General features: G+C 50.9%; 1 protein-coding gene across 1 annotated transcript; it reads right to left on the bottom strand.

Moving 5' to 3' along the window:
* Window positions 1–159: 159 nt before the first annotated feature.
* On the bottom strand, window positions 160–27,827 carry LOC142831649 (uncharacterized). The gene is made up of 14 exons (XM_075941853.1): window positions 27,740–27,827; window positions 27,107–27,230; window positions 24,576–24,789; window positions 24,312–24,403; window positions 23,723–23,843; window positions 20,426–20,533; window positions 19,138–20,190; window positions 6,347–6,749; window positions 3,975–4,476; window positions 3,331–3,433; window positions 3,059–3,129; window positions 2,811–2,976; window positions 974–1,628; window positions 160–474 (listed from the first exon to the last, which is right to left on the bottom strand). Exons 2-14 carry the CDS (start codon window positions 27,161–27,163, stop codon window positions 450–452), a joined length of 3,570 nt encoding a protein of 1,189 aa, XP_075797968.1. The 5' UTR covers window positions 27,164–27,230; window positions 27,740–27,827; the 3' UTR covers window positions 160–449.

Genomic DNA, 27,827 nt, shown 5'->3' with positions numbered 1-27,827 from the left:
GCACTGCCTGCTCTACCAAAGGTCCTGAGTTCAATTCCCAGCAACCACATGGTGGCTCACAGCCACCTGTAATGAGATCTGGTGCCCTCTTCTGGCCTGTATACTTAATAAATAAATAAATCTTAAAAAAAAAAAAAAGATAACTCCACAGCTAAAAAATGACAGCCTCAAGGCAAAGGTCCATGTTTATTCAAACCCTTCTGAAGCCCACCGGGCTGAGCCCTTTTGGAGGGTCTATGCTGACCTGTTAACGTCAGTCTGCACACAATGCAGACTAAAAACATGAATACAGTGCTCAGGTGTCAGCTACAAAGTGCTGACTGACAGAGTGCTAATGTACGTACGACAAAGGCCGCACATCTGGAGGAACGGGTGTTCTCCAGAGCCAGACTGCTGCTACAGCCACCACCTCCACTAATGTCCAGACCTGCAGGGCAGTGTCTCAGGGCTCACAGCACGACAGCTAGGCGCTTCCTGGGGTTGGGGCAGAAAACAGGTTGGAAGTGGGGGAGTGTGGGGGGTGAAGGCCAGGAAGCTGCTGAGACTGAACCCAGGACCTAAATTCTCATTGGTATGGGCCCATGGTCCTTGCCAAAGCCAAGCAGTCCCCTGAGGATGGAGGCCAGTCCCCACAGGAAGGCACAAGTAGACAGAAACAGAGCCTCCAGCCAAGGAAGCCCGGAGGGTCCTGGGGAGAAACCCTAGGTCCTGTCTGGGAGGCCTCACACCACCTAGAAACTGTGAAACTCCAGGCAACAAGTGGAAGAGAAATTCAGAGCAGGAAGGGGAGAGACAGGAGGCAGATCCCGGGAGCAGGCAGGCCAGTTCAGAATACAGAGGCCTTGGGTCCCTTCCATAGGCTGGCAGTGGTCACAGGCAAGAGAAGAATTCTCCAAGACGAACAAAGAGAGACCGGGAGAATCACAGGGAGTGTCCACCTCGCTGGACTGCTCAGGTCCCACTGGCGACTCACCCGAGTAGGTCCGTCTTGGAATGTAGGCTTTGGTGCGCGATGAGGTGTGCACGCTGCTTGAAGCTCTTGTCACACTCGCCACAGCCAAAAGGCCGCTCGCCCGTGTGCACACGCTGGTGGTCCAGCAGGTAGGAGCGCAATGAGAAGCTCTTCCCGCACTCGCTGCAGCCGAAGGGCTTCTCCCCTGTGTGGATGCGCTGGTGGTCTGCCAGGTAGGCGCTCCGGCTGAAGCTCTTGCCACACTCAGAACAGGAGAAGGGCTTCTCGCCCGTGTGCACGCCCTGGTGACGCACCAGGTCCGAAGAGCTGCGGAAGCTCTTGTCGCATTCAGGACATTTGTGTGGCTTCTCACCAGTGTGTGTTCGCTGGTGCCGGGCTAGGTCTGAGCCCCAGCGGAAGCGCTTCCCGCACTGCCCGCAGCTGTGCGGCTTCTCAGTCACTAAATCCCGAAACTGGCGCCTGCGCGTGGGCGGCCGCCCCCGATGCGCCACCACCAGCGGGCCCACGGCTGTCCTCGGTGGGTTCTTGGTCTCCCAGCCCTCGGTGTCAGCCTCCTCGGGATTGCAGGACATAGTCACTTCACAGTTAGTCTGTCCCGACATTGTTGTCACAGCCTCCTCTGGAGATCTCTTGTTCTGGCTTTTGGATCCCAAACCTGCAAGGTGGGGAGAAGCCTCTTTAGTGTCCCTTGACTCTAGGATGGGAAGTTTTGAAATTCAGGCTGCTGCAGCCCAGACTTCTGTCCTACAAAACGACCATATGGGCGAGCAAGATGGCTGAATGAATACAGTCACCTGCTGTCAAGCCTAACCACCAAGCCTGAGCTTTGTCCCCCCCAGAACCTACATTGAGAAAGGAAGGAACAACTACAGAAAGCCGTCCTCTGACGTCCACACATGCACCTCTCTGTACTGCACACAAAATAAAAATATTAAAATGTAATTTTATTTTAAAAGTCCATTTTATTATTATTTTTTATTTTATTTTTAGTTTTTCGAGATAGGGTTTCTCTGTGGCTTTGGAGCCTGTCCTGGAACTAGCTCTTGTAGACCAGGCTGGCCTCGAACTCACAAAGATCCGCCTGCCTCTGCCTCCCGAGTGCTGGGATTAAAGGCACGCACCACAGCGCCCGGCTAAAAGTCCATTTTTTAATGGGAAGATGATAAAAGGGCAGCAAAAGAACAGCTCGAGGTAGCCTTAGGGAGCCGCTGAGCTGATCCTTCCATAGAAGCAACTGCTGTTACAAAGACCCTCTGCCTGTTCCCCACCTGTGGCCAGTGTCACTCACCACAGCTGAAGCCAAGGGCTCATTCCCTGCCTGTAAACTGAAGGCACCAGCGTGTGTAGCTAGTGCGACCCCTCATTCCTTAGGCTCCAGCGTTGCAGACACAATACACAGCAGCCTTGGTCAGGGAGGAACCCCAACCCACTCACAGTGCTGCCACATAAGTAAGATGCTGAGAAAGAGTGAGTTCAAATACTGGGGTGCAGCTAGCTTGCTTTTGTTTTGGTTTTAGCATGTCTGTGGCTGACAAGACCCATCAACCTCATTGGATCTCAGATTGCTGTCTGGGGACAAACATTCCTATGCACCAGACTGACAAGAAAATGCCCTTCCAAGCCCTCAGCATGGCACCCTCAGCGTGGTGCCCTCAGCATGGCGCTGGCACAGAGAACACTGGTCAGCTGGTCACAAAACCCACAGAGACGCGTCACTTCAGCATCACAGGAGACTGTTGCGGAAACTCAGAAAAGGCTAGCTTTAGAACCTGGTTAGGCAAGGGTGGGAAGAAAAGCCAGGATCACAGCAGAAAGAGGGCCCCATAGATCTGCTTACCGAGAGCAGCATTCCGGGAGTTCTCTCTCTTTATGTCCCAGAAGAGATCCCTCTGAGCAGGGTCCAGGGAGCCCCATTCTTCTTGGGAAAAATAGAAAGGGATGTCTCCTGATGCCACAGGTTTTTGGAATGGGGAGATATGACTCAGCTGAGGTCTCCCAGGCAGCTGTGAATGGGGACAGGAGGGGTCAAATTATATGTTCACCTGCACCAAGTCCTCTGAGGGAACAAAGGGACTGCTAACTCACAGGCACTGCGGAGGCAAAGGAGACATCCATCGTCTCTCCTGTCTGTCCTTCTTTAAGAACAGGAAGCTCGGCTGAAGGCAAAGAACAGAGCTTCATACAGGTCAAGGGCCGAGACTGACGGCTTCATCGACACTTGCACATGTACACACCAAATGCATGCACACGCGTGCTCATGTGACTGGGCTTCCCTGTGCCTGTGACCCTCAGGGCAATTGTAGAGAAGAAACCTAGGCCCTGTGTAGCCACACTGCTGATCAAAGAGTCTTACTCACCATGGCTGTGCTGCACTTGGGGTGCAGGGAGCTGCTTCTGGGGAGGCTGTGGAGTTTGGAGTGCCTGGCCTGCTGCCTTAGGCTCCACTTCAGAGGGTTCATCCTGTGTTGTAACAGCAATAAGCCCATTAGCACAGACCAGACTGGGGGTGGGGGGATGGGAGGAGGTAGGAGACACACCCATTAGGAACCTGAGGGTTGGGTGGGGCAAGAGATTAAATGAAGACCCAGAAAAGACCAGAGAAGAATGTGACACTTCCTGATCAAGAGGCAAGAAACAATCCCTAAAAGGCTAAAGTTATAGATACTTAGCAAAGGAGGAAGGTGGGTGTGGTGTGGGGGAGGGTGGTCCTCCTGCCAAGGCAGAATCCCACACCCTAGCTGATCATTAGCATATCCCCAGAGGCTCCCAACATCAAGGACTCAAGACCCCAGGGTACCCTTGACTTAAGACTTGTCTTTCAGAAAAGCGTCCCGGGAGTGTGTGTGTGTGTGTGTGTGTGTGTGTGTGTGTGTGTGTGTGTGTGTGTGATGTGTGTGTGTGTACTTCCCTGGACTCAGTGTTTCCCTGTCCCTCTAGAGATTTGTCTCAATGAAGATGGCCTCAACTCTTCAGGCTCCTAGACATGGAAAGGACCCTTCACCTGTGGCCTGGCTTTCAACGACTGATTCTGTATGTCCTCCACCAAAGCGACAGCTTCCTTGCCACTCCCAAGTTGCCGTCTCTGCACCTGGGCTTGGATCTCCCCTGGCAGCACAGCCAGGAACTGCTCCAGCACCAGCAATTCCAGGATCTGCTCCTTGCTGTGCAGCTCTGGCCGCAGCCAGCGGCAGCAGAGCTTCCAGAGCTGGCTGAAGGCTTCCTGCGGGCCAGCCACATCCTGGTAGCAGAACTGACGGAAGCGCTGACGGCACGCTTCTGAATCCTCGCTGTCCACCTGCTGGGCAGGTTCCTGCTCCCAAGAGCAATCTTCCACCTTCACAATCAGAAGTCCTTCTTCCTCCCCAGGAGCACGGTCTTGGAGCTCCCGGAAGGATGCCATTCCCTGGCCTAAGTCGACCCTAGCCTGGGGCTCCAGAGCCGACCCTTTCAGTCTCCCAGAGGGGCTCTCGGTGACAGCTGGGCCGGCATCAGGACACATATGCCTACAGAAAGAGCAGAAGAACAGTATTTGAGGAAGAGTGGAATATGCCAACAAAGTCTAGGGATCTGGCACCTTAGCCTTTTGTACCCCTAAAGCTCTTTAGGCTTCACTGTCTCTATCAGACCCACAGTCCTTTATCACTACATCTGACACCCCAAATCTGGGCTGCAAGAACCTAACCTCACTCATCTGGAAGCACTTCTGCTGCTATGAGCATATTTGTATTTTCATTTATAGTAACTGTTCAAGCTTAGTAGCAGAATTAAGTATGTCTATGCAGTCTGGAGATTGATTCCCTGAGCCCACTGTGGCTGTGGCTCAGTTGTTACACTGGTTGCCCAGCACTACTATAAACTGGGTGGGATGGTACAGACCTGCAATCCCAGCACTCGCTCGTCTTCAGCTACGTGAAGTCTGAAGCTAGCCCTGGATACAGGATATCCTGGTGTGTGTGTATGTAAATCATTGAGGGCCAAAGAGAGAGCTCAGAAGTTAAGAGCATTTGTTGCTCTTTCAGAGGACCCAGGTTCTGCTCCTCCCAGCACCTACGTAGTGGCTCACAATTCACTGTAACTCCAGTTCTTGGTGACCCAACCCCCCTTTCTGACTTCTGCCGATGACATACACACATCTATGCTAGTAAAACACTCATACACATAAAATAACTAAAATCTAAAGAAAAAGCTTCAATCACTGAGCTTTTCTTCCTTTCTTTCGGTTGGGGAAGAGGGTGGCATTTCAAGATAGGGTTTCTCTATTTTCTCTATGTAACAGTCCTGGCTGTCCTGGAACTCACTTTTTAGACCAGACTGGCCTTGAACTCACAGAGATCCTGCCTCTGCCTCCTAAGTGCTGAGATTAAAGCCTGTGCCACCACCACCCAGTGTCACTGAGCTACTCTTAAGGTATGTTTTTCATCATAAAGGCCGTAAAATTTCACTGGATGTAGTGGTACATGCATGGTGATATATATCTGGAATTCCAGAACTGTAAGGAACAAAGCCAGAGCGCCCAAAGTTAGAGACCAGTATGGGATATAGAGCAAAACTGTCTCAAAAAGTTACAATTATTTGTGTTTAATTATGAATGTTGTCTTGAGTCCCTTCACTGATAGACCACACTGTCATTTTTCTCAAATTTGAAAACTCACAAATCTACAGGGCTGGAGAGATGGCTCAGTGGTTAAGAGTCTGTGTTTCTCCTGCAGAGGCGCAGGTTAAATTCCCAGCACCAGCTCGGAGGCTCAAAATCGTTCATTTTAATCACAGGGTATCTGTCGCCCTCTATTGGCCTTCTCAAACCCTGCATGCATGTAGGCAAACAATCAAGACAACATAATCATAAAAAAAAAAACCAACTTACAAATCTTACAAATTCCAGAATCTTCTTACTCCAGATACAGGGTGGTATCATATACCTCATGGACATCATTCATTCACAACTATATATGAGTGTATGGCATGTATTTGTATTTTATGTTGCTACTGCTTCACAATATTCTCAAAAGTGTAATTTGAATTTTTGCCCTTTTTTGTCTCAACAGTCTAACTAGCATGAGCATCATAATTTAAAAAACGAGAAGGGAATGTTAATATACCAAGACATGTTTCTTTTGATTCACTAACAATCTCATATATAACGGTCCGCATTGTTCCCTGTGCTTTTGCTGAAAATTGTTAGCTTCAAAATCGACAAGTGCTTTATGTGTGCTTTACATAAATGAATCTTATGCGCATACCACTTTGGATTTTGTGTTTTTCAATTAGCAACGTTTCTTCATTAGTAGACGGGGGTGCTGCAGTTTCCGAACCAACCCGATTGATGCATCCGGGCGATTTCCAATTCTCCACTACTACAAGCACTTTATTTACGCTTCTCCTGTAGAGCCTTCTGCCTCATCCTCCAGGGACCGAGGAGATGTCCTCGGAGAGGGCCCGGACTCACCAGGGTCGCTCGGCAGGACGTGGGAAAAGGGGACGGTCCTAGCAGCCTGGCGAGAGCGACGGGGACCCGGAGAGCAAGGGGCCGCCCGCGGCCGCGCTGCCCAGAGGAGCGCGTCCCCTCCGGCCTGCGACTCGGGCGCCGAATCCGCAGGAGCCCGACCGCGCGCCACGACGCTCCGGTCCCGCCCCCAGGGCACACGGCCCCGAGATGCCAGGTGCTCGGAGGTTCCCCACCAGCTCCGGGAGCCGGAAGTCCGCGCGGAGATCGCTGGGAAGCTAGCAGGCGCCTGCGCGACGACCAGCGTTCGCACTCTCACCATCTCGAGCGCCGCTTGTCAGAGGTGGCTGGCCAATCAACAGGGAGAATTCCCACGGCTGGCCAATCTGGGAAACCCTAGGCTTTGGCGAAGTCTCATTTTCGCCTTCTGGGTCGCACTTATCCTAAATCAGGTCCTTGGGAGATCTCGGAGCTTCCTGGAAAATGGAATCTAATTAGAGCGGAGCCTCCATCCTGGGCACCATCCCCCTCCCACCTACCGGCATTTCCATCTGTACTGAGCTCAGGAGCAGAAGTCCTGATGCCTGGGGACATTGAGCTGGAGGCCCACCTCTGCCTGGACCCCTGCATTGTTGCAATATTGATGTTAATGGTGAGTTAGCTTTACCTTGTAAACATCTTTGATGTTTATTTTTCTATAAATAGACAAGGGCAGTTTGACTCCCTGTGACAAACCGTTGGACTCTCCCTTGTAGCCCCCGTCGCCTTGAGCAAAAGGATTGTTAGTCACACAGCCAGCCGGAGTGACCAGCTATCTGGAACGCCCACTCAGTGGACACGTAGATAAAAGCTGAGGAGCCTCCCCTAGGGCTGTTTGAGACAGGCGTCAGTTCTTGCCAGCCTCTGAATTCTAGATAAGCCTGAAGCCCCGTCCACCAAGGCTACATAGGGAGCACTTCTCTCTGTTGTGATTGATTGCTAAAAGACAAGGCTGTGATTGTCCAAACACCCCTCCCCACGGCATATAAGCAGACCCATTGGGTGCACAGCAGACTGGGAGATACTAGTGTCATCTCTCCTGGTGTTGCTATATTAGTCCCAGGGAAACTCTTGAGTGGTCTTGGCTAGTTGGAGTAGTAAAGGCTGAACTGGTAACACAGTGACAAGAAATAGAAAGAACTGTAACAAGAGAACATTAAGAACCAGGGTGGAAGCCGGGCGGTGGTGGCGCACGCCTTTAATCCCAGCACTCGGGAGGCAGAGGCAGGCGGATCTCTGTGAGTTCGAGACCAGCCTGGTCTACAAGAGCTAGTTCCATGGCAGGCTCTAAAAACCACAGAAGAAACCCTGTCTCAAAAAAAAAAAAAAAAAACAAGAACCAGGGTGGTGGTGCACACCGCTAAGCCCAGCACTTGGGAGGTTGAGGCAGGTGGGCTCTGAGTTTGAGGACAGCCAGGACTACACAGAGAAGCCCCGTCTACCAATAAACAAACAAACAAATAATAAAATAAAATTAAGTGTTTTTGCTTTGGTGTGTGGCTATGACTATCTCCTTTTCAACTTGGAAAATCTAAACTACCCCATTAAACACTGTCTTAGGTTTTCTGTGACTGTTATAAAACACCACAACCTTAAACGACCTTGGGAGGAAAGACTTATTCCAGCTTAGAATTCTCAGGCCACACTCCATTGCTGAGGGAAGTCAGGACAGGAACTCAAATAGAGCAGGAACCTGGAGGCAGGAGCTGATGCAGAAGCCATGGAGGATACTGCTTACAGGCTTGCTCTTCATGGCTTGCTCAGCCTGCTTTCTTAGAGCATCCAGGACCATCAGCCCACATACCACCCACAGTGAGCGGTCCATCTTTTGACATTTTTCCTCTGCATTGATAATTTGATAATTTATGTGCAAGCTTCCAAATGTAAAGTGCTTACAGCGAAATCTCCTCTTAGTCCCCCTCACCTGCATCTCCTTTCTAGACACAAACAGTGCCATCCACTGCAGAGGTATTTTATTTACACCGAGACCAAAAAAGTGTATTTAAGTGAATCCTTTTTACTCTATCCTATACCTTGTAAGTTGTGTGTGCGTGTGTGAGGGCAGGTGTACCTGTGCCCCCCCAAAAGTCAAGTAAGGTGAGGACTGAAGACGCCCTGTGGTGTCCATCAGAAGGACAGACAGCTCTGGATGGGAAGAGCCCCTGAGCTGTAGTTTAGGGGAGCTGGGCTTCTCATGTGTGTTGTGGAGAAGCCCTGATTCATTCGTGCCCTCCAAGCCTGATCACAGTGTTGCTTGATCATATGTAACTTGTATGACTTGAAGGCTAGCCACCTTCCTCAAGGGTTTCAGGGTCTTTGTGCAGAGCCTAGGACCTCTGGCTCTCCATAGGTAGTGAGTCTACGATTGCTTCCTGTCATCTGAGCTGCCTGTGTTATCCTGAAAGATGAAACAGGTATCCAGGCTTCCACAGCTTCCAGCTCAGATTCCCCTGGCTGCTTCCAAGCAGGACTTCCAGGTACCCCCTGCTCCCATTCCCCACCCCACTGCCACCAGTAGATGGTCCGTAGTGTGAGCTCAGTTTCAGCGACAACAGAAGCTGGCTTGAGAAAAGAGAATGTTGCTTATTCCATAAAGCAGATCTGCCGCGGACTGACTCTCTTGGAGATTGAAGACCGAAGGAAAGCAGGGTGGAGGCTTTGGAGAACCCAGGATTCTGCGAATGACAGACACAACTCTAAAAAGATTTGAATCTGCTGCAATTTTACTAAAATTCAAGCATCAGGAAGTTGGCAGACATAAAAGCTTACATAGAAAAATGATTACAAGCAGTTGATTATTCTCAGCAAGTCTTGCGGTCAGGGCCAGGTGGGCAGAGCTTTTCTTTGAAATTCGTCTCACACCACTAATTAACTGCGCTTTTTCATGGCCCTAAATCATATCTGCCGTCAAGGTAACCAAGGTAACCCAAACACCATTCTTTAGGATTCCACCCCCAGGGTTTGCTCCAATATTGAATGGCTGGCTTCATATTGTCAAGAATAGCCTGCCTTTCTTCCCTATCTAAAATGCACCAGGGGTTTCTCATTCTGGCTAGCCTCTCCATAAATGGTTACTCTTGCCATTCCATACATTTTCCTTCATAATTCACCCATCATGAGCCCTTTCTGTTCTAGGGTATCCATAAATTCCCCCAGAGAGCGAGCCGGACTCTTAATCATAACATTAATGGCCTGAATCAAGGGAGGGCTCTGACGCATCAGTCCCTCTGTATTCAAGGAGCCCTTGGAAATGTTTTCTGGTTCCTTGAACAGATTAAGTTTTTGTCAAGAGAAAAGTAGAACAGAAGAAAAGGATAGCAGAGTCAATGCAAGAAACCATCGCCAGGAACAAAGTGAACGAGGTCATTGAGGCTAATCAGGCACCTCAACTCGAGCAGACTGCCAGGGAGCCGCTGGGGGCCAAGCTCCAGGAAGCACAAGCCTCTCATTTTGAGACGGCCACCACCTGTGGCATTTTGCCACACAGGCGAGACAGCCATGGATGTGGCACAGATCCCCAGGTAAATGATGCAGTCTCATAAGTGGAGCCCAAGGCTGCCTGATTCACACATGCACACACGCGCACACACACACACACACACACACACACACACACACGACCGGAGCCACCAGCACGTCCTCAGCCTTCGCCTTGGAGCTTGCCACAAACTCTCACTCTGGCCCTCCTTAGCAACTTTGATGGTTCCCCAAAGGCAGGATGGCATGCCAGTTCCCGCTGGAGGCCCGGGCTGGCTAATTCTCAGAAACATGAGTCTGATGACCCAACCCATTTGAGTATCGCATCTTCTAAATCTTAGAAGACCCGGGGTAGGGCGAGTAGGAAAGCTTAGAAGGGGCAATCCTGTGTCACTGAACCTATCTCTCCAACAACAGATGGCCCAGGAGGAATAGGCAAGCATTTATTTATTTATTTATTTTTCCAGATAGGGTTTCTCTGTAGCTTTGGAGCCTGTTCTGGAACTCCCTTTGTAGACCAGGCTGGCCTCGAACTCACAAAGATCCGCCTGCCTCTGCCTCCCGAATGCTGGGATTAAAGGCATGCGCCACCACCGCCCGGCTAACAGGCAAGCTTTTAAATCCCAGCCTGGCACAGGCCCAAGATGCTAAAAAATCTTAGTACAGTTTCTGGGCTCAGGGTCCCTGCAAAACTGGCAGTCAAAATCTGGAAGGTGCAGAGACTCAAGTCCTCAGATCCATTAGAAGAGCTCAAAGCCCCTCAAAACAGGTTCAGCGGCTCGATAGTTACAACTAGTCTGTCCAGCAGACCTTATACCTACCTCCTATCTTGTCCTAAATGTCCCTGGGTTCCAGCTCAGTCCTCTAGGCTGCACTGCAGCCAAAAGCCTAAAGGTCAACCCTAGCTCCTCCTGTCCAGCCAACTGAGGAGAGTTCTGAATCACCCGCTCCCTCCTAATCCAGAGATCATACCACTGCCTTGCCTGCCACAGCTCCAGAGCCCTTACCGACTCCCAAGCACGATTTATTGCTCCGCGATGCGGTGTCCGGGTGCATCCGCTTGAGAGAGTTACATGTGAACCCTTCCACTCCATCCGGTGGTCACTCACAAAAGTCCAAACCCGGAACAAAGCCCTATCTCTCACCCTCCTTCCAGATGCTGGCTCTGCTGGATCCACACATCATTCATCTCCCGTCTCCGTTTTTTTTTTTTTTTTGGTTTTTTTTTTTTTTTTTTTGGTTTTTTTCGAGACAGGGTTTCTCTGTGGTTTTGGAGCCTGTCCTGTCCTGGAACTAGCTCTTGTAGACCAGGCTGGTCTCGAACTCACAGAGATCCGCCTGCCTCTGCCTCCCGAGTGCTGGGATTAAAGGCGTGCGCCACCACCGCCCGGCTCCGTCTCCGTTTTTTGAAAGCCAATTCCACCCCAGGACTTTTTGCAGAGGTCACACAAAACAACGGCTGTTCAAAAGGTAGTGTTGGTTGTTTTCTTTTTCATTTTGTTTTCCATCAATCGAAAGCAAAAATTGCAAAGAATAGAACTCACCCTTGATGTGGGAGTGTCATATCAATCTGTTGATTTCATTGGCTAAGCAATAAAGAAACTGCTAGGCCCATTGGATAGGCTCACCCTTAGGTGGGTGGAGTAAACAGAACAGAACGCTGGGAGGAAGAGGAAGTGAGGTCAGACTCCACAGCTCTCCTCTCCAGAGCAGACGCTAGAGAGAGACGCCATGCTACCTGCTCCAGGGAAGACGCACGCTATGAAGCTCTGACCCAGGATGGACTTAGGCTAGAATCTTCCCGGTAAGCGCACCTAGGGGCGCTACACAGATGATTAGAAATGGGCTAAATTAATATGTGAGAATTAGCCTAGAAGAGGCTAGATAGGAATGGGCCAAAGCAGTGTTTAAAAGAATACAGTTTCCGTGTAATTATTTCGGGGCATAAGCTAGCCGTGGGGGCGGCCGGGTGCCGGGAAAATAGCCCGCTGCCCCATATTACTACACACCCTAGTGGCAGCGAGCACTCCAGTATAAAGAAGCCACTGAGGGGCCGCGGGCAGTACCCCCAACCCCAAGAAGTCACATTGGTGGGAGCCGGTCTCACGGGTTCCTCAGGCTGCAGCGGCTCCTCGTGTGTGGCCACAAGATGGCAGTGTCGGCCACGCTGTCCCGCAGCTTCAGGGCCAGCAGCCCGGCTTCAGGACTGAGTAGATGCTGAGAAGTAACGTTGTTCTAGAGGTCTTGTGTCACCTGACTTAGTTTTTGGACGGCTTTTTGAAAAGGAGTTCTGAGAAGCAAACAGGGTCTGATTTTATACTGCCAGCGACTGGTCAGCCCTTCTGGAATTCAAAATAATCCAACTTCCAAAATACTCCAAAAATCAGCTTGACAGAATCTAGAACTAGAGTCCAGAACAGAATCAGGATCTAGAGGGAGATGTCCCAGAGGCAGAGGACCCAAAGTCAGTGGCAAACCACAAGCTGATAACTTTTAGTGTTTACTCATGGGCAGGCGCAGACACAGTATCTTCTTTAGCCCTCACATAGCCCAGAGCCCATGCCCAGCCCCACACCACAGATAGCAGAATCTCCAGTGTTGGGAGCTATAGATCCCGGCCCTTGACTTTCTTTGCCTGCAGCTGCTCTGAGCACAAGACCTTGATGGCAGGGGAGTGGGTTCTGATGAGTCTGCAGCTGAGAGATCCCCAGAGCTGGGCGTGGCTAGGGATTTCTATATCAGGTGCCCCTGAGCATAATAAAGTGGCATTGGCACTCTTGTATCAAGAGTGGCCGTGTCTCCGTCTGTCTCTCTCTGTGTGACTCAGTCTCTGTTTGTTTCTGTGTTTTTAAGTCTCAGCTTAGTTCCTGGCCCGTGCAACCGTTTTGGGTTTTTATTCTCCAACATTAGAATCTCCAGGGCCAGAAAACTAAGAGATGGTGATGAGAACAGTCTGCCTGCCCAAAATGTGGATTTGTGGAGAAAAATGTAAAGTCCCATGGTCTGGTCCTTCACTGTCCACCACAAAGAGGGACTGGGCTTGTGAAACCTCCAGAGCAAGACCCTGTGAGATGACTTTCCAGGTAAAGACAACTGACAGCCTGTGCTCCATCCCCGGGGCCCACGTGGTGGAAGGAGAAAAGTCATCCTCTGAACTACAGAGAGACAAAACCAGAGAGCCTCACAGAAAAAAAAATTATAAAAGCAAATTCACGGGCAGGTCGGGGGATTAGCAATTCTGTAGGAGATTTCTTGAGGCAAGAGGGACCCTGGTGCCTATCTCTTCTGGGCTCCTTCACTTCCAGGCTCCCAGATTCCTGTTTCCACATCATTCTGTAGGTTCATAACATTGCCTTTCATTGGCCTTCCACCTAAGTGAATATTGTTCAAATAGATAAGGATACAGGACCATAAAGGGTCAGATCACGATGTGAATAACCCAGCCACTGGGAACATTCACCTTGAACAAATACAATTCGAATGGCTGGAGATAAAATGAAGTACAATAATATCAGTCGTCTCTGCCTTAAGGAGGCCTTGGTGGCTCATAAGAATGTGAGCTACATTAACAGAGAGATGTACAATGCCTTGGGGTTTTGAAAAACAGAATTCAGAGGCCAGGCGGTGGTGGCACACACCTTTAGCCCCAGCACTCAGGAGGCAGAGACGTGCAAATCTCTGAGGTAGAGGCCAGCCTGGTCTACAGAGCAAGTTCCAGGACAGCCAGGGCTACACAGAAAAAAACCTGTCTCAAAAAAACAAAAACAAAACAAAATAAAAAAACACAAAAACAAAAAAAAGAATTCAGGGTTGGAGAGAGAGCTCAGTCTACTTTTTTTTTAATTTAATAATTTTTTAAGATTTATTTATTTATTATGCATACAACATTCTGCCCACACGCCAGAGGAGGGCGCCAGATCTCATTACAGATGGTTGTGATTCACCATGTGGTTGCTGGGAATTGAACTCAGGACCTCTGGAAGAGCAGACAGTGCTCTTAACCACTGAGCCATCTCTCCAGCCGGAGAGCTCAGTCTATAAAGCTGGAAACACAGCAAGCTCCAGTCCCAGTAAGAGACCCTATCTCAAAAAAATGACACCCGAGGTTGACTTCTCACGAACAAACACACAGGCAAAAAATGCAATGGCAACCACTGAAAGAACCCTCTCTCTGTGCCATGCATAAGAAGAAATTAAGAACGTCCTGGTGTGTTTATTTACACTGGCTCAGCAAATATATTGATCCACAGACTACAGCTAGAGGCCAAGGTCAAGTCAGCACGTTTGGTTTTGGTGGTGGTGTTGTGGGTTTGTCATTGTATGATTGTTGTTTTAAGGTTTCAAAAGTTTTTTGTTTTTTTTTTTTAAGACAGGATCTTCTTTGTAGTCTTGGATGGCCTGGAACTTGCTATGTAGACCAGGCTGGCCAAGGGCTGGGATTGAAGGTGTGTGCCACATGCCCAGTGCATTTATTATTTCAATATGCTATATTTTAATGAATATGCTATTTTATGTTTGTTTGGTTTGGGTTTTTGTGTCAGAGTTTCTCTGTGTAGCACTGGCTGTCCTGGAACTCACTCTGTAGACCAGGCTGGCCTTGAACTCACAGAGATCTGCCTGGTCTTTGCCCCCGAGTACTGAGATTAAAGGAGTGCCACCACCTGACAAACGTGCTATTTTTTTTAAAGATTTATTTATTTATTATGTATACAACATTCCTTCCATGTATGTTTGTATGCCAGAAGAGGGCACCAGATCTCATTATAGATGGTTGTGAGCCACCATGTGGTTGCTGGGAATTGAACTCAGGACCTCTGGAAGAGCAATCAGTGCTCTTAACCTCTGAGCCATCTCTCCAGCCCCCCAAACGTGCTATTTTTAATGAATTTTGCTGGGCATCACCTGTGAGCTGGTTTTGAAGCAGTCCACTGGTTAGTATAGCAGCTAGCTGACAGCCTCTTTCCCTTCCTTGGAGCTGACTCTGCCAGAGTAGACAGGCTTCATTCTATTCCACTTTGTGCTGCTGGTTATGTCTGTACAGCAAACAGAAACTGTTTCCAGAGTTAGAGAGACAGCTCAGTCTTGGGGGGAACTAGCTGCTTTTCCAGAGGATCCGGGTTCAATTCCCAGCACCCACACATTAGCTCACAACTGTCTGTAACTCCAGTTCCAGGGCTCTGACGCCCTCTTCTGGCCCCCACGGGCACCAGCCATGCACCTGGTATGCTGAAATGCATAAAGATAAATATTCATACGCATAAAAAAGAAAATGCTGCCAAGTGTGGTTGTGTTTGATCCCAACTCTTGGTAGACAGAGGAAGGTGAATCTCTGAATTCAAAGCCAGCCTGGTCTACATAGTGAGTTCCAGGACAGCCAGGACTATGTAGAGAGACCCTGTCCCCAAAAAGAAGAAAGAGAAAGAGAGGGAGGGAGGGAGGGAGGGATGGAGGGAGGAAGGAAGGAAGGGAGGAAGGGAAGAAGGGGAGAAAAGTCCCACACTTGATAAATACACATAAAACAATTGAGCAGGGCAGTGATGGTGCAGGCCTTTAATCCCAGCATTCCAGAGGCATAGGCAGGTGGATCTCTGTGAGCAAGTTCTGGGACAGGTTCTAAAGCTACACAGAGAAACCTTGTCTCAAAAAACAACAACAACAACAACAAAATTTTTGGTTGTTTTCAAGACAAGTTTTCTCTGTGCAGCCCTGGCTGGCCTGAACCTTGTTCTGTAGACCAGGCTGGCCTCAAACTCAGAGGTCTGCCTGCCTCTGCCTCCCAAGTGCTGGGATTAAAGGCGTGTGCCACCAACACCGAGCAAATATATATTTCTATAATCAGCTGGGTTTTTTTTTTACTGTGCTAAAAAGTTTACTAGTTTTTACATGTCAAACTTTAATATGAATATACACGTACAGAATTAAGCACAAACCGTATGAAGACAAAATTTACTTATCTGAATCAAAAGAGTAAATAAATAAAAGCTGGGCCTAGTGGTATACACCTATAATCCCATCATGTGAAAGGCAGAGAGGAGAGATCGCTACACGTTCTAGTCCAGCCTGATCTAGAGAGAGTTTCAGGCAAGCCAGGGTCACAGCCCTAAGAGCCCCGGTGAGGTGAGGCAGCTGATAGGAGTCAGTGAGCAGTCTTTGGTTCTTCTGAGGGTGGAGCATGAAGACTGAAAGACTGGAAAACAGGACCACTTAGGAACAGTAACCAGAACGGTTGCCTGGACGACAGCGTGGCTCGATAGCGCGCCGCTTGGACTAGCGTCGACGGTGATTGGTTGGTTTTCCTGGCGTCTATCTCCCTGGCAACTGACTGGCTGAGGACAGGGAGGGAGAGGGTTTCTGGTGTGGAAAAGTCGTAGTCAGACTCCTGACCCCGTAAAGAGCTCTAGGGAGTCCTAGCCCAGAGCTGCATCCACAGGCCTCCACCTCTACCCGACTCTTCTTCCATCAGGACCCTGAGCCATGGTGCAGGAAGCTCAGAAGGAAATGTGTTCGCTGTCCTCGCTCTTCTCAGTAGCACACTAGTATACTAGGCGTTCAGCTGTGGCATGAGCCCTCAGATATCAAGACCCTCGTCAGGCTTCCTACCTTCTCGTGACACCCCACCACCCACCAAATCATCAGCTCCCAAGGTGCCACTCTTTTCTTTTAAATTATTTATTATGCATACAGTATTCTTTCTGCATGTATGCCTGCAGTCCAGAAGAGGGCACCAGATCTCATTACACCATGTGGTTGCTGGGAATTGAACTCAGAACCTCTGGAAGAGCAGGCAGTGCTCTTAACCGCTGAGCCACTCTTTTCTGAACGCACTTGCTTCCTGTCCCCCCAGTGCACCAGGCATCCGGCCTGAGGAACTGAAATCACAGCCAACAATAGCCATCATGCAAGTGAGCCAGTACGCTAAGGTCCAGTGGATTCCCACAAGTCTTTGCAAGCAGTCCCTGGCCTTCATTAAAGGGTCCTAGGAGAGAAGCTCACCTCACAGGTGGGAGCCCCCTCAGCCCCTCACTCTGAGCCACACAGAGACATCCCATCGCTGGCTGAGCAACATTTGTCCACAGACAAGAGAGAGGAAAGATTAGAGCAGTCCGTCTTTCTGGCCTCTGACAAAGGGCCCTCTAGCCAGGTGTGGTAGACAGAGCACATCTGTAATCCTGCAATTTGTGGGCAGAGCCAGTGGTTAGTGTCATCCCTAACTACACAGTGAGTTTCAGGTCAGCTTCAGGTAGCTGAGATCCTGTCTAAATAAAACCTTTGTTTGAGACAGGGTTTCTCTGTGTAGCTCTGGCTGTCCTGGAACTTGCTCTGTAGACCAGGCTGGCCTTGAGCTCAGAGATCGGCCTGCCTCTGTCTCCTAAGCAAGGTTCAGGATAGCCAGGGCTACACAGTAAGACACTGTCTAAACAAACAAAACAGACAGACGTGCGGACAAAACACCAATGCACGTGAAACAGACAAAACAAACAAAACCGAGGCAGCAAACCCTGCCAGAGAGTAGAGGTAACGTAGACAACACACACAACAGATCCGCTGGCTCTGTCCAAGCCTGGGCAGCCATTGTTACTATTCTCTGTATCCTATTCAAGCTACAGAACTGTTTCCCTTAGAAGGTAGGCACCACCCAGAGAGGCAGACAGCATGCGGTTCCCTGAGGCCTCTCTGGGTATCAGAGCTGAGTGTTCTCGTGGCAGCTGAGCCACAGTGCAGGATAAGGCTGGGCCCTGGGTTCTGAAAGGAGCAAATGGAATGGATGCCACAGGGGTTAAGAATCAGAACTTTTCTTCAAAGCCAAATGGGAAGGTACCACACATTATAAATGGCACATCCCAAGGAAGTGAGCAGCAGGGTTGGTAGTAGCTGCAGAAGGCATGAGAGGGGAGAGTGGTCCCTGGTGAGGACTTCTTGGTTTCCCTGGCAGGCCCCAGCATAAGCGGATGGAAGAGATACCCACAGAATAGCCAGGAGCTCGAGGAAGGTGATCCAATTCAGTAGACAGGAGTTTCCCTGCTCCAGGTTCCCGACATGAAAGCCAAAGGAGGGCTGGAGAGATGGCTCAGAGGTTAAGAGCATTGCTTGTTCTTCCAAAAGTCCTGAGTTCAATTCCCAGCAACCACATGATGGCTCACAACCATCTGTAATGAGGTCTGGTGCCCTCTTCTGCTCTACAGGCATACACACAGACAGAATATTATATACATAATAAATAAATATTTTTTTAAAAGAAAGAAAGCCAAAGGAGAGGATAGGGCTCAGTGAGAGCCAAGGTCCCTTGTGACATGATGCAAGTTGAAGGGACCCCCTTTCCCCGGCTCCACTTTCAGAAGTGACTGGCTGTCTTCCAGCTGGGAAGCCGAACTCAGAGCCTTTGTTTACAGACCTATGGTCCCAAGATGAGCTGGGTGGTTTGCACCTATGATCTAAGTACCTAGGAGGTAGAGGAAAGGAGCATCGGTAACAAAGATTGTTCCCAGCTACCCTACATGAAACCTGGTCTCGAAAAACAAAATCAGATGTCTTAGCAGGAAAACACATCTACTGCCAACCAAGCTTGACAACTTGAGTTCCATATCTGGAGCCCACATGGTAGAGAACCAATTGTAAAAGCTGTCCTTGGACTTCCACAGGTGCAACGTGGCACGTACGCACCCCACGCATACACATATACAGACACCAACAACAACCACAAAAACTAATTTCCTAAAAAATGTTCCAATGGCAGGGCGGTGGTGGCACACGCCTTTAATCCCAGCACTCGGGAGGCAGAGGCAGGCGGATCTCTATGAGTTCGAAGCCAGCCTGGTCTACAAGAGCTAGTTCCAGGACAGGCTCCAAAGCTCTGACAAATGGTCCCTGATCCGAGACAAGGTTAGGCACGAGAGGCTTCCCAGGGCAAAAGTGGTGACTCAGTGACACCTGAGAGAACCAAGAGCTGCCGATACTCGGAGATAGGCTCAAGAACCGGGCAGATAGAGCGACAGGCCACAGCTTGAAATCCAGGGCCTTTAATCTGCAGCTAGAGTGCTTTCCCTTCTCCCATCACCATGTCCCACCTGGTGCCAGCACTGGCACCTTACAGCTTCCCGCCCTCACCCTTGTCCATCCTACTGGCGAGGACGCAGTGTCCTAGCACCAGCGAGGACTGACCCAGCTTCCCTGGGTGTTCTCACTGCTTGCTCGCTCTTTAGCTTCTAAGTGGGAGCAGATGGGGGTGCAGTGAGCGCCCCTGCCGCTGCCGCCCCCAGCATGAGCATGGCTAGAGCCTTGGGTCCGGTCGTGTGGATCTTCTCATGCCGGTGCAGGTTGGAGCGGCGGCTGAAGCTCTTGCCACAGAGTGGGCAGGAATAGGGCCGCACACCGCGGTGGGTGCGCTGGTGGGCAGTGAGGTGCGAGCTATGGCTGAAGCTCTTGCCGCAGTCAAGGCAGTGGTATGGCTTCTCGCCCGTGTGTGTGCGATTGTGCGCAATGAGGTTGGAGCGCTGGCTGAAGCACTTGCCGCACTCTGGGCACGGGTAGGGCTTGATGCCGGTGTGGGTGCGCTGGTGTGTCACCAGAGCAGAGCTCTGAGTGAAGCATTTGCCGCAGATAGGGCACTTGTGCGGCTTGGCGCCGGTGTGCGTGCCCTGGTGTGTGACTAGGTCCGAGCGGCGGGTGAAGCGCTTGGCACAGTGGTCGCACACGTAGGGTTTCTCACCGGTGTGGATACGTTGGTGTTGGATCAGTGTGGAGTGGTGGCTGAAGCTCTTCCAACATGAGGGGCAGGTGTAGGGCTTCTCGCCCGTGTGGATGATCTGATGCTGGATGAGGTGTGAGCTGCGGCCGAAGCGCTTGCCGCAGTCGGTGCATGTATAGGGCTTCTCACCGGTGTGCGTGCGCCGGTGCGTCACCAGGTGCGAGTGCCAGCTGAAGCCCTTGCCGCATTGTGTGCACGTGTACATCTTCTTGCCTGTTTCACCGTCAGGGACCAGACCCTCCTCGCCACTTTCCAGGACACCCTTCTCCTCACTGGGCTTCTCTGGACCGCCGTCCTTTGGGGTCTTGAGAGGATATGTGTTGGGTGGGGATGGCTTTGGTTGCCTGGCTTCTCCAGCGTCTCTGGTCATCTTTGCATCCAGGCCACTAGCCACTTGCTGACCACACCGTGGCTCTTCCCCTGGAGCCCACCTGGCCCTGGTCCTTAAGGGTTTCTCATCCCCTAGGGCTGCCATGGCTAGGGTTGGTACCAACTTCCCCATTTCCACAGCTCCTGTAAAAAGACAGGACTGCCAGCTGGGAACAACCTTCTGGAGAGCCCGCGAGATGGGAAGGCAGAGCTAAAAACCCGGGAGCTAGATTCTGGGAGTCAGGAAAAGGCAAGGGGAAGCCATGGAACCCCTCAAGACAAGAGCCACCCTCCAGCAGTAGAGAGATCTGGAAAGTCCTGCATCCACACCCACAAGGGGGAGCCCCAAATCCAGGAAGGCATTTGCTAAGGCCCTCACCTGAGCCAAGGCCTCGCCTCTCCTCAGCTCCTGTTGGTCTGCTGGAACTTGCCACCTCGCCCTTCCCCTGAATTTGGGGGACCCAGAAAGGTCTGCTAAACGGAAACCCTGTCCAGAAAGAGAAATGTGCTTCTGTCCAGTCGTAGAATCACCCCCAAACCACATTTCTCCCATCATACCCGTCTCCAGCCCCACTGGACTGTGAGGAAAAAGGGGGAACAAGAGCCTTGGAAACCTAAGGCAAAACAAAAGGCACTCACAATTTCCCTTTAGAGCCAGGCACAGATGCTGGCCCCTAGGAGGCTGAGGGAGGGCCTGAGCTCAAGGCCATCCAAAACTACACAGGTTTAGTGGCGCGAGGTGGAGAAAGGAAGGTTAGGAGTTTAAGGCCATCCTCAGCTACATAACGAGTTCAAGGCTACCCTGCACTATAAGAGACCCTGTCTCATAACAAAATTTAAACAAATGGATAAATAAATACATTTATTCTTTTAGAAGGGCTGGAGTATGGCTGCGTGGTAAGGTACTTGCCTGTGTGGCTGGGTGACAGGGTGCTTGCCTGTGTGGCTGAGTGGTAAGGTGCTTTCCTGTGTGGCTTGCTACCAGGGACACACTGTTGTGTCCTTGAGGAGTTTGGTATAGTCAGTAAGAGCAGAGGGCTGTGACTCCCATACCTCAGTGGAGGACAGGAATTTGTTAGGTCATTAGTTAGGGCCCGCTTGAGTCTTAAGCTCCCTCTGATGTCCAGGGTTTGCTGGGACTTGTTGGTCTGGGCCCTGGGCAATGCTAACAATGGTAGTGAGCAAACCTGAGATAATTACAGGCGTGAGTGGGGTGGGTGATGTGCCCAGAATGGATCTCAGGGCCTCCATCCAAGTCATCAATAGAACTGCCAAGGCCACGGGGCCTCCAGCTAAGCCTGTGTGAGGATCCAAGTTCCATCCTTAGCAACCACATTAAAAGCCACAGTGGCAAAAGCTTGTGGTCCTAATGATGGTGTCTGGATACCTGGAGCTCAATGGCTATCAGGCTTAAACAACTTGGTGAGTTCCAGACCAAAGAAAGACACTCTCTAGGGCTAGAGAGATGGCTCCGAGGTTAAGAGCACTGGCTGCTCTTCTAGAGATCCTGAGTTCAATTCCCAGTCAGCAACCATATGGTGGCTCACAACTATCTGTAATGAGATCTGGTGCCCTCTTCTGGAAAGTGTATATATGATAAACAAATAAATTAAAAAAAAGAAAGAAAGAAAGACAAAGACCCTCCCTCAAAAAAATCAAAGTGAGCCAGGCAGTGGTGACACACTCCTTTAATCCCAGCCCTCGGGAGACAAAAGCAGGCAGATCTTTAAGTTCAAGGCCAGACTGGTCTACAGAGTGACTTCCAGGACAGCCAGAGCTACACAGAGAAAGCGTCTTGAAAAATAAATCAAAAATCAAAGTGGACAGCACTGAAATAGCAACACTCAAGGCTAACCTCTGGTTCTCTCTCTCAGGCTAACCTCTGGTTCTCTCTCTCTCAGGCTAACCTCTGGTTCTCTCTCTCTCAGGCTAACCTCTGGTTCTCTCTCTCTCAGGCTAACCTCTGGTTCTCTCTCTCTCAGGCTAACCTCTGGTTCTCTCTCAGGCTAACCTCTGGTTCTCTCTCTCAGGCTAACCTCTGGTTCTCTCTCTCAGGCTAACCTCTGGTTCTCTCTCTCTCAGGCTAACCTCTGGTTCTCTCTCTCTCAGGCTAACCTCTGGTTCTCTCTCTCTCAGGCTAACCTCTGGTTCTCTCTCTCAGGCTAACCTCTGGTTCTCTCTCTCTCAGGCTAACCTCTGGTTCTCTCTCTCTCAGGCTAACCTCTGGTTCTCTCTCTCTCAGGCTAACCTCTGGTTCTCTCTCTCTCAGGCTAACCTCTGGTTCTCTCTCTCTCAGGCTAACCTCTGGTTCTCTCTCTCTCAGGCTAACCTCTGGTTCTCTCTCAGGCTAACCTCTGGTTCTCTCTCTCAGGCTAACCTCTGGTTCTCTCTCTCTCAGGCTAACCTCTGGTTCTCTCTCTCTCAGGCTAACCTCTGGTTCTCTCTCTCTCAGGCTAACCTCTGGTTCTCTCTCTCAGGCTAACCTCTGGTTCTCTCTCTCAGGCTAACCTCTGGTTCTCTCTCTCTTTCTCTCTCAGGCTAACCTCTGGTTCTCTCTCTCTCAGGCTAACCTCTGGTTCTCTCTCAGGCTAACCTCTGGTTCTCTCTCTCTTTCTCTCTCAGGCTAACCTCTGGTTCTCTCTCTCTCTCAGGCTAACCTCTCGTTCTCTCTCTCTTTCTCTCTCAGGCTAACCTCTGGTTCTCTCTCTCTCAGGCTAACCTCTGGTTCTCTCTCAGGCTAACCTCTGGTTCTCTCTCAGGCTAACCTCTGGTTCTCTCTCTCAGGCTAACCTCTGGTTCTCTCTCTGTCTCTCAGGCTAATCTCTGGTTCTCTCTCTCTCACACGCACACACACGCGCGCACACACACGCGCGCACACACACACACACGCACACACGCACATACACTGCTTAAGCTCAGGGATTCCACTGTAACCAGTAAACTTGAGGTAGCTACATAATTGATCAATGACAATGAAGAACTGAAGATATCAACTTCTGTCAAGATCGGTTTGGAACTGAGGAATCAAAAGCCTGGACTTAGATGCGAGCCCTCCCTACCCTGGAGGAGCCATCTTGCCCCATAGGTTCTCTGAAGCAGCGGCAATGCTTCTAGCTTAAGGACCTGTGAGGGTGGCTGACGGCACATGCGGAAGAGAGGCAATGTCTGAAGCTGGGACTCTGTGACGGGATGCGGCGGCACTTGTGACAATGCAGCGAGTCCACACTGTGCGGTGCCGCAGCCACCAACCAGCCTGGCTGATGTCTCTTTTTAAATCCCCTTTGAGATAAGTGTCACTGCTTAGCCCTGGCAGGCCTGAACTCCATATGGAAGCATCAATCCCCTAGCCTTTGCCTCTGCCTCCTGACTCCTGACTGCTGTGAGCCATCACTCCCAATACTCTGGCTGTCCAAACTCCAATCTGAGCTGATCAAATAAAGTTTAAAATTAATCCCTCCTATCGTGTTTCTAGAATCCAGCAGGCCCTTTGCTTGTGGTCACCATCCTAGGACTGACGCAGACATCTCCACCTGTGTGGAAGGTTCTGCAGGGCAGTGCTGTCCAGGTAAAGAAGAGAGGAAAGGGGAGCGGAGTGGAGGGGTGGGTAGGGAGGCCACGACAGGCAGCCTTCAACACTCCCGTGGCCACGGAAGGCGCCATGCAGATGAGACCTTACCCAAAGCCAGGCCACTTTTTTCCTGTAGTCCATCCCTGTAGAAATGTTGGTGTGTGTGGTCCAGCCTTCCCCACTCCTCCCGGGAGAGGTACAGAGCCACATCCTCAAAGGTCACCGGCATCTGCGACAACATGAAAACAACACCATTCAGGGTTTGCTGTGGGCGTGGTAAGAAAGATGACAATGCCAGGCCTTCAACCTGCTGCCCCAGTGACCTCATCACTTTGATTAGGCTGGACAGAAGAGCTACCCAGGAGTGGCCTTCTGTGGGAGGTGATGGTTAGGAACAAGGCAGCATTTTCGGGTACATGGCCACAGCTCAGGCCACCACATGGTCTCCACCCTAAGCTCATCTCTCAGAGAACAGGACAGAGGACAGGACTGATGTGAGCCCACGTGTGAATGTGAGCGAGGGCTCTCGGGTGGCCCCAGCAGCCCTGCAGCAGGAGGTTCTGACTCCACTCAGGATGGGAGGCAGCACTCTGGAGTCACACGCTGTGCCAATCACAGAAAAAACTGATACCATGTGAGGACCAGGAAGAGTCCTGCTCTGTCCAGGCAGGCTGGGGGACCCTCAGGGGACACTCACCTGGGACCAGGCAGTGAGGAGAGCTGCAGCCACCTGCTGTTCTCTGGTCCTTCCGGCTCGGGAAAGTACAGGAATCCAGGGTAAGGGAAGAACTGCAGGAAGACAGGGTCTTCAGAGCAGCCAGCATCCCAGGCCATGATGCTCCCCCAGTCACCCACTCGAAGGTTGCCAGGATGCACATAGAAATCTGGGGCTCCCCCTCCCTCAGTAAAGCCCTCAACTCTCCCCAGGATGTCTCCCCAACTAAGTTCACCCTTCTCCTACCTCCACTGGGCAGGAACAGGGCTTTCTCCTTAGAGCCAGGACTCCGGGGCATCCAGCCCTGAGTTCCTAGAGCCCTGTCCTCCAGTGATGCCCCCTCAGGGTGTGGTTCTTCTGGCTCTGCCTTAACATGTGTTGACTCCTGAGAGGTTCCCAAGGGTACTGTCTCCTCCTGCCCAGAGAGCATGTCTCCACAGCACTGCCCGTGACCTGGAACCTAGGAATGACACTCTATCAGTGCCGGACTGGATCTCCGGCAGAGACAGCCAGAAGTAGAATGCACACTCGAACATAAGGCACACTTCAAAGCAGTGATGAAGTTAGCAAGCTTGAGATTAAACCATTGGAAGTTTACGATGGGCCCTACATCCAGTGATGCAGATCTTGGTAAGAACAGAAGGCACAGTTAGGTCTGGTGGTGCCAACGTGGGAAGCTGAAGCGAGAGGGTAGCAATGGCCTCCCATGGCTATAGGAGTGTTCAAGGCCACATGAAAAACTTAGCAAAAAAACTTGAAACAAACTTGTTTCAAAAATAAAATTCAGGGGCCGGGCGGTGGTGGCGCACGCCTTTAATCCCAGCACTTGGGAGGCAGAGGCAGGCGGATCTCTGTGAGTTCGAGACCAGCCTGGTTTACAAGAACTAGTTCCAGGACAGGTTCCAAAACCACAGAGAAACCCTGTCTCGAAAAAGCAAAAAAAATAAAATTCAAAGGAGAATCTGAAATGTAGCTCAGTATGAGACTGCTCACAGTATGTATGAGAAGCAGGATTCAGTCCTTAGTAACACATGCACACACTTGCACACAAACACACACAGGGATGTAGAACGCAGTTCAGTAACAGAGTGCTTGCTTAGGGTCCTAGGTCTGATCCCCAGCACTGTCTAAATACAACAAAAAAACAAATGAATAAAGGCACAGAGGCTGGGAAAATGGCTCAGCAGTCACGAGCACTGACTACTCTGGATGAGCCGAGCTGGGTTTCCAGCATTCATGTTGGACAGCTCAGAACCACCTGTAACTCCAGATTCAGGGAGTCCGATGTTCTGACCGCAGGCACCTGCACTCACACACACTACACACACACACACACACACACACACACACACACGAATATACATCTAAATAAAAATAAGTTTAAAAAAAAGAGAGAAGGAAGAAAAGAAGGAGAAGGCACAGAGAACAGAGATGGAGCCACATCTCTATGTATATCTACACATACACAGCCCTGAGACTAGCAGAGCCAGGTTCCCTTCCTGAAAGCCTTCCAAGGGCACAGGGAATTCTAGGACTGTGAGAGAATAAATCTAGGTGGGCTTAAGTCTCTTGGTTAGTGGGAACTTACCAGGCAGCCACAGGAAGCCAACACATCCAGGCTGAGCGATAAAAGAAGGCCCAAATCACAGGGCTCCAAAGCTTCCCCTGAGCTGGGGATACCTAGTGAGTCCCCACCTAAAACAGGGTGTAACCCGCTGGCCTTCTGCTGGAAGCACGTGCCATTCTCCTCCCTCTCGTCTGGGACCTTCAGAGTTCCTGGGGCCAGATCCCGTCATACCCACGACTGACTGTGGCCTAGACTCAGCTGCTCTAATGCCTGCCCAAGACAGGAGGAGCTGGTGGCTGAGAGACAGCGGCCTGCTCCAGAAGGTTCTGGACGAAGAGCAGTGAAGTACATTGCTGTCGCTCCACCAGGGCGTAGCTGATGGGATCTGACATCAGAAGAGGACACAGATACACAAGACTCCTTGGGTGTCAGATCCCCACCTAAAAAGCTGCTGTGGCAGGGACACTGAACACTGGGAACAATTCTTTGGGCTTCTACGTCATGAAAATGGCAGCTCTTGGACTAGCATATATTTAAATTCACAGCCACAGTGAAACTCGGTGGGACGACCCAAATTCCTGACTGGATCCTGCAGTTCTGGGTGTTCTCGGTTCATGTATCCCAGTAAACATCAGACACAAGCTGGTCAACTGTTTACAGACGACTCTCACACTCATGATCCCTTTCAGGCAGGAACAGCAAGCGTATGACTCAACTTTACACATAGCAAGAGTAGGTCCCACAGGTCAGGCACTGGCCCGGGGTCACACAGCAGGCCGGAAACTAACTCAGAGTCCCTTAGCTCCAAGCCCAGAGAGCCTCAACCCCCAATGGTGGCAACACCCCCGCCCCCCCCCCCCACACACACACACGGGCAGGCAGCAGTTACAGGCAGAACTAGAATTCAGTCTAAGAGAGGTAAGCCATGAGGGGGCATAGCCCAAGAGGAAGTGAGCGGGGAGGAGAAGCCTTTCCCGTGTTCTGTGAGCGCCATGCCTCTTACTAGACAGCATAAGCACACTCACCGTAAAGACCCACTGGGAGATATTTCCCATGATGCCGCTCCTCCCCCACACCCCTGCCCAGCGCCCTCATCTGGAAGCCCCACCCCTACAGTGACTCTCACCTTTCCTTTAATCCAGATAGCGGTTTTGAAAATCCCCTCTGCTCCATTCCAAGGCACCCCACCCTCCCCAGGACCCCACCATACTGCATGGGTTCTCTCCTCGCTCTCCGCAGCCAGGATACTTTTACTGTCTGCAGGCATCTTCTGTATCAGACGAAGGAAGAACAGCACCTGATCGTCAAGCCCCCGCCAGGTTTTAGCCAGGATACTGCAAAAAAGTTAAGAAATCAGTATCTGGGGACTTCCCAAGTGCCCAGCATTCCTCTGCCAGACCCTATGGAGTCCCGTGCTGAATGTATTGTCCCCTTTGTCACTGAAACAAGAACCTCAAATCTCAGTAAGCCTGCTCAGGGAAAGTGAGAGCTAAACCGGTGTCAGGGTTTCTTGTCCTAAGGCGCAGAAAGTTCTGCGGAGAGCTTACAAAAGAGTTGCCAGAGAGGTGATGGCTGCCGTGTGCCCCAGCTGGACACGGCTCCGCCTGGAATCCCCGTATCGGCAGTTCTTTCAAAGTCGCGGCTTCCTCCCTGGGTATGTGCATCCTAGTCACGATCCGGGTGGGTCCTGTCCTCACCTTCCCCATCCTGGGTTCAGTCTCCTTATTCTCTCTGGCCAGTCTGAAGCCGTCCACCTTTGACCCTGTCCCTTTCTGCAAGCTGACTGCACAAATCGATTTTCAGGAGCCCTCCCAACCGCCCCTTTCAGAGGCAACCGAGGTACCTGGGGAGCCGTGGAGCCCCTCTCCCGGGGGGTGGAGCGGGTCTTTGCAGCCAGAACTGAACGGGCCGGGAAGCCCGGTGGAGGCTGG

Source organism: Microtus pennsylvanicus, chromosome 11, assembly GCF_037038515.1.
Source record: "Microtus pennsylvanicus isolate mMicPen1 chromosome 11, mMicPen1.hap1, whole genome shotgun sequence".
Classification (NCBI taxonomy): Eukaryota; Metazoa; Chordata; class Mammalia; order Rodentia; family Cricetidae; genus Microtus; species Microtus pennsylvanicus.
The sequence above is the reverse complement of the archived record's forward strand: the minus strand, read 5'-3'. Positions and strand labels throughout refer to the sequence as shown.

What these genes read in the sequence shown, in the direction of transcription:
- LOC142831649 (XM_075941853.1), bottom strand. Translation starts at nt 27,163, where the DNA reads ATGCCTGCAGACAGTAAAAGTATCCTGGCTGCGGAGAGCGAGGAGAGA. An exon ending in GCGAGGAGAGAACCCATGCA is followed by an intron (nt 24,790 to 27,106) that starts GTATGGTGGGGT and finishes TGTCATTCCTAG; the next exon opens with GTTCCAGGTCACGGGCAGTG. An exon ending in AAAAAGTGGCCTGGCTTTGG is followed by an intron (nt 20,534 to 23,722) that starts GTAAGGTCTCAT and finishes CTTTCTGGACAG; the next exon opens with GGTTTCCGTTTAGCAGACCT.